At 35.2% G+C, this 10186-nt stretch overlaps 1 protein-coding gene across 1 annotated transcript in view; it reads right to left on the reverse strand.

Annotated features, from left to right (window-relative positions):
* PCM1 (pericentriolar material 1) overlaps positions 1 to 7597 on the reverse strand; it is a 37757-nt gene extending 30160 nt beyond the window's left edge. Inside the window, exons 1-5 of the mRNA XM_010002476.1 lie at positions 7502 to 7597; positions 6682 to 6927; positions 5306 to 5578; positions 4584 to 4754; positions 869 to 1046 (exon numbers count right to left, since the gene is read on the reverse strand). Coding sequence (XP_010000778.1) covers positions 869 to 1046; positions 4584 to 4754; positions 5306 to 5578; positions 6682 to 6927; positions 7502 to 7597 — 964 coding nt within the window. The remainder of the gene's footprint in view (positions 1 to 868; positions 1047 to 4583; positions 4755 to 5305; positions 5579 to 6681; positions 6928 to 7501) is intronic.
* Between the last annotated feature and the right edge of the window lie 2589 nt (positions 7598 to 10186).

The following is a 10186-nucleotide window of genomic DNA, read 5'->3' on the forward strand; positions in this document are numbered from 1 at the left end:
CTACACATAACTGTACTCTGTTTCCAAAGAAAATTGAACAGAATTTAGGGAAGGGTAGGGAGTAGCATGAGTCTCCAACAAACAAAAGATAATTCAGAAGTCAACAGCATGCAAAACAAGAACAAGTGTCTCCCTTTTAGACTGAATTGTTGAGAAAACAACTCTACTGACATAAGCAGCTTCTGTCCCAAAGATAACTTTTGAAAAGTTGGGAATACATGAAAGTGAATTTGAAGAATGATTTTAAGTTGAAGGTTGTAACATAATGGTGCTGCTCTACCATCAGAACCATGTCCTCTATGTACATGTCACAGAATTTCTAAGTTCTAGTTTCATATTTCCTTATATAACTGCTTTGGCAACTTCCTCCTTTCTTTAATTGGATAAATCAATAGGTCTCCCAATGGCTATTAAACTGCCAAGCAACCAGCCACCAAAAAAAACCAAACAAACAAACAAACAAACACAAAACCCCATAACGCCATGAAAAGCAAGCAAAAATTGACCAAATCCCAATCCCTACAGCCAAAAGGATGCAAAAGGGAGCAAACAATCTGTATATCCCACTCCAGTTTTTTCCTCAAAGGCCTGGTACAATGATGGAGATGAGAGGCAGGCTCTTAATCTGACATGATAGACCAATTCTCAGAAGCAAAACCCTGGCTTTTAGGATTTTACAAGTAAACCACAGAAATGAGCTACGTTGTTTTTTAACTGACATGCTATTTTACAATGTTGCACTGTCAACTATTTTCAGAAATAAAAGCCTTGCAATAGATTTTTTAAAAGTGCATTATATATATAAAAAATACTTTTTAATTCAATCAGTATGCTAACATGCTATCAAAGACACCGTCGTTCCACATACCAGAATCATCCATAACTGCAATTGCTTGCTCTGCTTTATGCTGCAAAGCAATAAGAGCTGCCTGTCTTCCTTGAAGAGCCTTCAATTGCTCCTGCTGTTGTAGCATCCTTTTCAATAAATCATGCTGCTTCTGCAAGTTCTCCAGCTCCTCTTTAGCTTCCTGTTGGGGATCTCTGGCCTGCAAGATATGGAAGAACATTACTATAGTAATGTAAATTATTTTTTTTTTGAGTACTAGTGACAGAAGTGTCAAAACAAGCAGGACTTGAATAGAATCAAACAGCCAGATTAATATAAGAAGGTGAAAATGAAATGGCTTCACCTTTCTGGCAGTACTTTTCAGTCTCAAAATCTTAAACATCCAATAAGGAGAAGCCCATACCACCAAGACAGGCTTATCACTCCTGCGAGTTTTCTTTAGAAATCCAGATACCCACCCTAACGTCCAAAAGACTAACCCCAAGCATCACTCTGTCTTTTGAATCATAAAAGATCTGTATGACTAGTAAAGCTAAGTAAGAAAGTGTAGTATCATAGACATACATATAATACAAGATCTAGACTGATTTAATAGCCTAAAATCTAAATTTTCAGCAGAACTTTTTTGGCAATTATTCCTCTCTAAGCTACAATTTGTTTAGTTTTGTATGCCATTTTTATGTCATAGACACTAAAATAGACCAGATTTATGTAAAACAATTTCAATACTGAAACATCCACAGAACTCCACGTATACCATATTTTCAAATACATGGAAATAGATCTAAAGGCATGAAAGCATGCTGAGCAGTTAAAAGATATTAAAAGTAAGTTCTCTTCCTCATCCTATCCTAATTAAGATCTGGAGATTTGCCTCAAAACTTTTATTCAATAATTGTCAGCAAATAACATATTTTAATGAGACATCCATGGTTAAGATCCTGGTGCTATCTGAAGTTGTGTTATCATCCCATGCAGAAGACACTGTGGAAAAATCTGCCACCTTTTTGTTAGGAGTTGACAAGTATTTAAAAAGAACATTATTAAATTAAAGGAACATTTTCTCTCCCAACAGTGCTGAGTTCCTGAAGTACAAAATTATCTCAGTCCAAAATTTCAGCACTAAATATCACAATAGAAACAGGAATCTTATTAACTAGTTCTGGGTACCAGGGAATGCTCGACTTTTCAGGAAAGAAAGGAGAACATATCCAGAATTCTAAAAATCTCAAAGTGTCACTACAAATGGCACTAATAATTTCTGTTAAACTTTAATCTTATACATAAAAAGCAGAGCAGAGGCAAAACAGTACACAACAAAATCAACACAGGAAAGAATGAAGACAAGAGGGAAAAGGGGGAATGCGTCTCAGCCTTGCTCACCTACTAAATAATCCAAGATTTATCTGAATGTAGCAAAGTTGCTTGAGTTAATTAAAATCACATTTTTTCACATTTGCTTCTACATTTAGACTAATAAGCTTGAAAAAATATGCAAGACTTTTATTGAAAAAAATTCTAACTTAGCATTTTTCCTGTTTTTTTGATGTTTGGTTTTTTTTAGCTTGAAATAAGAAAAACTGGTAACAGATAACAAAAGAAGTTTTTAACTCCAAGTACCTTAGTCTTTCCCCTTCCAATCAAATATTTAAGTACACACCTATATTAAAAAAAGTGGAACAAGGCTTTTTAGTTTATTTTCTCTATATGGTATTAGCTTACTATTGGTGTAAACATGACAAGTGTCTGAAAGTCCCATTTACATTATGTTTTTTGAGAAAGAGAACAGCAAAACTGGAAGGATTATCTACATAAAATCAGAACACCTGCTGTACAGAATTACATGTAGTACTTTCTCTGTCCATGTTGACATTTCAGAAAAGAAAGCTGTCAAGCATCTACATAGAAAAACTCTAGGCAAAGAAGATTGATTCAATGAACAGACAGCTGTACACAGTTGAGCAGCTGAGCAAATAGGAACATTCACTGTAAGTAACTAACACATTTGAAGAAGTTATAGGAAAAAAAAAAAATTAAAAACCCAGCACATATAAACCCTATTTGAGACTAAAGTAGTATTTCTGAATTGTACCTTTGTAGGCAATCCATGTTCTTGGCTATTAATCCTACAAGGCCAGATTACCCTGTCATTTAGGGCAGCTCTGTCACTTTTCTCATTAGGGCTTGCTGTAACATCAGTGTCTGTGACCTGTTGTGATGCTGAATTCCCTAGTTTGTCTTCAATGCGGGGCCGAATGCTCAAACTAAAAGATACCTCCTTCATTAAATAGTTTAGCATGTTAGATTTTTAATATGTGCTCCAACTTCTGATGCATTTCAAAGTTACAAATCTACTGACTTATATCTTGTCAAATAATAAAAAGTAACATCAATCTTCCTAAAGTGCAAAAATATTTTAGTCATTCTTAAGGCTTCATAACAATAAGGCTCCATACAGCAATCAACTTTGTAAGACTAGAACTATTCATTGTGCATGTAATACAAACTGCATGTAAAGATAAATTAATGCAAAATGAAGAGCCAAACGTAAAACTAAAACCCATTTTGCAAAGGTGAAGAAAAACACAACTTTACATGCATGCTTCCTAAAACTGTGCTAGTCTCTTTATTTTTATTTTTTTTAAGTTAAAAATACATTTTCCATGTCTATACAAGGATAGAAAGAGCTCTTAGAAGGCTAAAAATAATTACAGAAAGTTCTTGATGGTTTAACTGCTGTTCTACTTCCAAGTACATAAATTGCCCTAATCTGTAGAACATTCAGTGTATTAACTGGCCAGAACAGTACCAGTTCAGTATAGTAGTACTGGAAGATGTAAAACATATTGTTATTAAAATGCTTTTATATCTACTACAATAATTGTTTACCGCATTATTATAAAAGCTTTGATAAATAGAAAGGAAGATTGCCTGCATTTCTTGGAACTAAATTCAGAACACATTTTCTGAAAGGTGCTCATCTGTTCAAAAAAAGAGAGAAACTTCTGTGCTAGGCCAACACTTCCATGATATCACTGGAAGATACTTTGGCAGTGGCCCACAAATGACCCTCTCCTCACCCAACACCAGCAAGTTTTCCCCTCTAACAAAGAAACACAGATTAAAAACTGTATAGACAACTACTCTTTCCTACATCAATCCAGTGCATGCTCTGCTAAAGTACACATTTAACCTTTCATTCTACTTTGAAGATAAGATTTTTTTTTAAACTAATCAAGACACACTTGTGAAAGAATCATTAATTTTTTCTTCACACACAAAAAAATAAAAACATATCCACACATGCATAAACACCTCCTGATAGAGTGTTTGAGGATTTACTGTTTTTTAATTGAACTGCGATTATGACACTACCATAACAATCATGACAAAACCAAAACAATGCCTTCATGTCTAGGACCTTATTTACTAAAAGGCAGCTTACCGTAGTATCTGAAGCCTCAGACTGCACATCAAGATTTAGCGATGTGCTCTCACCTACAGAACCAGATCCCACAGCTGAATCTATAGTCCGAACATCATCCTCCTCATTTTCTCTAGCCTGAAATATTTCATTGGTATAAATCAAAAGCTATATAAGGGGGCAGTAAATATGAATTATGGAAGGTACTACATATCAAAACCAACACCCCCAGAAGCACCATCAAAACATCAAAGGTCAACTCCTAAAAAAGCTTACAGTGCAGAAACAAATACATTATGTTCTCAAACTTACAAGCATCTTTTGCAAAAATCTCAGATAGGATTTCTCCTGCTCTTTAAGGTGATCTATAAGGTGTGATAAACGCTCAACATTGGCCGATCTTTCATTTTTCTCTACAAGATCATCCCGCATGGAGCTGGCCTTAGCAATATAGTCGCGAATTTGAACTAGTCTGCTCACAATCTGTAAAGATACTCAAGTTACTGAATGCATTCAACTACAGCTTTAACATAATTAATGCACAAGACATAGCGATAGCAACAGTGAAATAGTATTTAAAGGGGTGACATGCTAGGACTTCAATCCTATAAGCACACTTCTGCAAGTGGTTAAAAGTCAAAAGCTTTTATAAGGACAGATTTATGTATGCATGAAGTTGCAAGGCTGAAACACTGAGTTTCTTGTCGACACAGGCTAAAACAAAATTGAGCTCATTAACATGAAATATTCAACTGTGAGAGTATTTTCTGGATCTGTATAAGAGAAACAACCTCTCAGATGAAAATCAGCTATGCTTCTGTTACCAATAAACAAATTTCTAAAGAACAACACAATTAGTTTCAGTATCACAGTTTCCTCAAGCTGCCTTTTACAACAGTGGAAAGAAAGTATTTCCAGTAAAGATTTAACAGTTATACTTTTCAGAAATTTAGAAAGATGCACTGAAAAGTATCAAGGTAATTAAAACTTTCTAAGAGTCAATATTCTCTAGACTTCATAGGCTATGTAAATACCTGGCTACTATCCATAGCTGATTCTTCCCTTCCACCTTCTTGAGCTGAGACTTGACAATTTTGCAAGGAATCCTTGCTTCGAGCAGCTCCAAATAAGTCTTTGCTTTGCAGTGACACCCCACTTTCCTTTTTTTGGGAACCTGAGGCAGCATCTTTGCTTTTATTAGTGTTTATCTGCAGTGACAGGAAGTTGAATGGTTTTTTGTTCTCATTAAGTTGACGTTTGTTGTTAGCAGCCGTTGCCCTGCCTTGAGAATCACTTCCAATGCTTCTCTAAAAAAAAAAAAAAAAAAAAAGAAAAATTGCTTTATGTTTTTCCTCCAATATATACTCAACACTGTTTAGTTTTAGCAGGATTTTAAAGTAATCTTATTAGTCACTGACTAGCCAAAAGCTAGCTTAAGACAGTGTTAGTGATTTTTGCCATATATTTTTCAGAAAGCAAGACCACCCCACCAGAATAGCTGAAAAGAAAACAGCTTCTATAGTTTCTCAGAGCTTAGCTCCTCTTACTTGCTGTGGTCTCCACCTTTACTATAGTGCAAGGCATCCTACCTCTCTGGGTACATTTGAGAGAGTAACAACATGAAAAAGCAACATAATGATTTGCAGAATATGATAATTCATACTTCAGTTTTTCTTTAAATCCTTCAAAATAGCAACTTGTTGCTGTAACATACTTTTCACCAGGAAGTTACACCCAGTCTTTATATTCTAAGTCAAAGCAATGAATCATGTTTGAAGAAAAATTTCACAGGCTAGACAAGCTAACAACAAACTTTGCCAAAGTTTAACAAACCTCTATTCTGAAACCGTTAGCAAAAATTCATGCTTTATTGCCAAAAAAATAATCCCTCATACTTTTATTTCTTTTGGACAAGGGAAGGATGAATGTGCCATATTCCCAAAGAAGCAGTTATGGCTCAAGAGTTCATGCCACACATTTCTCTACACTCTACTGAAGAGCAGTTTTTAATGCTACTCTTCTGCTTAATCCACAAATATAACAATGTTCAGAATCACAAACAAGCACTTCAAGAACAGACTTTCAAACTACAGCAACAGGTATATTTGAGTAGCAGAGAAGCATAAGTAAGAAATACTGATTTGAGGACAGAGAAATTTGCTAATGAGAGGAAGTGAAGACAACTAACATACTCTCAAGCATAGGAAAACCATAGCCCTGAACTTTCCACAATTTTCTCAAGTTAAAAAACCAGAATTTCTATTTGGCTCCCATGGGGCCTATAAGCTTTTTTTTTTTTTTTTTTAATCTTAATCGCTTCTGAAATTTTATTAACCTGGCAAATTATTAAGAAATAGCCAAATAAATTTATGTAGTCACATTTATAGTGGGAACCGGTATTCACACACACCTGATCAAGATCACTGAAGTTTATTATTTGTTTAAGCCTTTCTAGCTCAGCCTGCTCTGGAACAGACATCTGGGTCATGTATCGGGCATGAGGAAAACTATGAGGAGTTCTGGTCTTCCGTCGTCCCATTCCGGGTGAGGATTCTGGAGATATATCATTAGTAAGCCTCGTTTCAGCTTCCCCACCAAGCTTTTTCTTGTTTTTTTCTGAAGATCTGTTTGCTTTCTTCTGTTGACTTCCCCAGCCCTTAAGAGGAAGGAGAGAGAGGAAAAAAATGTTGTACTTGTTATCCATATAGATAAAAAGTAAATGCTTTTATTGAGACTTTACTCCCGTTTCAGAAGTAAAAATAAAAAGCAATCTTAAAAGCAGCACTGAATTGCCTAGACCAAATTTTCTCCACTGCAAAAATTAAAAATAGCTTGTAATTAAATTTTAAACCCATTTAATCCTACAATGCATTAAAATAATTCCAGATGAAGATCAAATCGTATTCTTCTTTGCCAAAGACTCCAGCAGTTTAGAATTTTGAAAATTAGAGGTTTCACTTCTGTAACACCCACAATACTTTTGGGTCTAGCTACTTTATTTACTGAAAAAACTTCCCATAAATACATCTACAGACTTCACTACCTCTGATTTACACTCATTGCTTGCTTACATTTACCTCAATTACTTTTATCGGTTTTGTAGACACTTAACTGTAAATCTGTACTGAAGAGGCTTAGGATTTTGTATTGCTACCTGCCACTAACAGAATATACCAGGTAATTTTCATGTACAGCAAAAAATGGTAACTGAAAGGTAAGATTAACTGTACCGTGTTGTTCAACCGGTCATCAAGGCTCTCATTGCTCCAGCTTGGCAAGTCCTGATCATTCATGCCTTCTTCAAAGGGACCACCTCCTGTTGCCATGACAAGCAACCAATAAAAATAATCTAAAATAAATAGTTGAAAGAAACACACTGTATTAAAATCAGTTTATGCAGAATATTTTAAACATTCATAATGTGAGATGACAACTACACATCCATCATCAAACAAAAACACAAGGCTGTTTTAGGAAAACAACTCCTGCTTACTAAACTACAATTACAAATGTAACAGTGATAACACCACAGACACTGCCAGTAAAAACTAAACAGGGAGTAGTTGTAGGTTGTTGGTTATTTTTAACTTTTTTTTAAATCCCTGCTCTTAGAAAGTATACTTTTATTTTTCTTGAGGCTATCGATATTCCTTAATTTAAAACACACTACACACTGCTTAGAAAGACTGTTCTGTGTTTCATAAAGCCTGCACTTTCCAGTCCAGGGTAATACTTATTCAACAGTATTCAATTATTCAATAGTCAGTCCAATGACTATATGTGACCATATTCAATACGTGACTTTGAATACCTAGTATGTCAAACTTTCCCATTTACTTCAATACTAAGATGTTGACCACAGAGCAACAGAGCACTGAAGGGTACACTCCATGCAACACACAGAAAATAGATATTGATAAAACAATTTCTACTTTCTTTACCACATATTATGCTTTCTCAGCATTGGATGTTGTGCTACTTACAGTATTACAGTTTCTAACAAAATCAAACAAAATAATTTGGGCTTCCTAGAACTTTGCTGCTAAGAGTGTGGCATGTGTTAAAAGTTTTCACTTTCTTTTCTAGTTTTGACATTAGTAGTAAAAAAGCTGTTAAAGCTGAAAGATCAGAAACAAAGTATTCCTTTATAGCAATAAAATTAGATTAGCCTGTTCATAAAAGTGAATGACACATAACTGCATATACTTGGAGGCTGCAATAAAATGTGTGTAGTTTAAGTGCTGCTGGCACAGTTCCACAGTACAGAACTACAGACTTTCTTCTTTGTAACAGCTATGAATTCCTATAACAGATGTAGAAGAAAAAGGGTCTTGCAGAGAATTACTTTTATCAGCAAGTTTTAAGTGCTATGTAAAGACATGATCCTGGCTTTAATTTTAATAGGAAAAAATGAAATATTAAAAGGACTATTTCTTTCTAAACACTTTATTGCAACCTATCTACTATTAATTTTCACACCAAGATTTCATACAGTGCGAGTGAAGAAATCACCTGAAACTTGAGATTAGGAAGTATCAAAGGTGGTGTAGTGGTTTTTTTATAATCAGTTCCAAAAAAAAAAGAACAAACCTGAATCCTGAACTGACTTTAAAAGCTGTACTAGTATACCTATATTCCCTAAGTATAGTATTCAATCAAAATCACACAGTACAGCCCTCTCAGTAGGTGCACAAAGCAGTATTTTTATGCAAACACCTATTTTAGCCTATTACTGTCCCATTTAGGAAACAGAGATCTGCTGGGTATGCTCATTTATACCATAACCACATCTCCACTCAGCAGTGAGCCAAGTCACACTGACACAGTCAGGAGTAACTCAACATGGGCACCTCACAATCAGAGTTGTAACACAGGCGAAGTTAAGCACCTGCTGATTTGGCAACTGGCAGATCTGTGTCCTAATGTCTCGCACATTCCTTCATACCCCTTCTTCATCCCAACAGAAATGTGCAGTAGGCCACACAACCGAAGCGTAGCATCTATACACTAGATACCCAACAAACAAAGGCAGAACTACAAAAAATCTTGAGTTCTCAATTAGAGAAGCTCCCTGATCTGACTAACCTTATGACTATTCAAGAACTATCTATAGGTTCAACCAAGGCAAATCAAAGTCATATTGTCAGGAAGAGTGAAACCCAGCCAGGTCAACTGTAAAACCACACCTTTTGTGCAACTTCTACCCAGGTGAACTGTCAGGTTTATTTAGAAAGTTAGAACACAACGCCCTTTCGTATTTTCTTTATGTAGAACCACAACTATTGTACCAGAAGTTCTCCTGCCAACTCAAGGTAAATCTGACAAGCTTTCACAACAAACACAATCAACAGTTCAGCTTATTTTAGACCACAGTTATATTTTTTATGAACTTTCTTCAGTTACAAATAAACCGTTCAGCTTTGTTCATGAGCAAGACCCACCATTTCAGATGGGACTCTATCTTGACCTGTGTCACTAGGCATAATCTTGACAAGATTAGAGGCCATCTGGGTTTACAGTCCAATTCAGTAAGCTGTTTTCTCATCATCACGTTATATAATTCTACTGAAACTGTACGAAAATATTTTTTCCTTACCTTCCACTTAAAAAACAAGAAGTGGCAGGTTTGGAATTTTTTATGTAATACTATTTGCATTTATTTCATTTAAAGCTTCCATAAAAGCTAACTTCAACTATCTTTGATGTAGGAGTCTCTGATTCCCTCTGAAGTAAATTCATTGCCACTGATGGAATACTCCAAACAATATTCTCAAACAAGGACACGAGGCAAACACCAATGCACTCTAATACAGGTTGAAAATAACAATTTCCTGATGACTTCCAGCAAGTAGATTTTAATGTGTTCTAACAGAACCGTGTCCTTCCCAGACAGCAAGTCTTTAAACATTCATATA

This window comes from Chaetura pelagica, unplaced genomic scaffold, assembly GCF_000747805.2.
Source record: "Chaetura pelagica isolate M959 unplaced genomic scaffold, ChaPel_1.0 scaffold67, whole genome shotgun sequence".
In the NCBI taxonomy this organism is placed as follows: Eukaryota; Metazoa; Chordata; class Aves; order Apodiformes; family Apodidae; genus Chaetura; species Chaetura pelagica.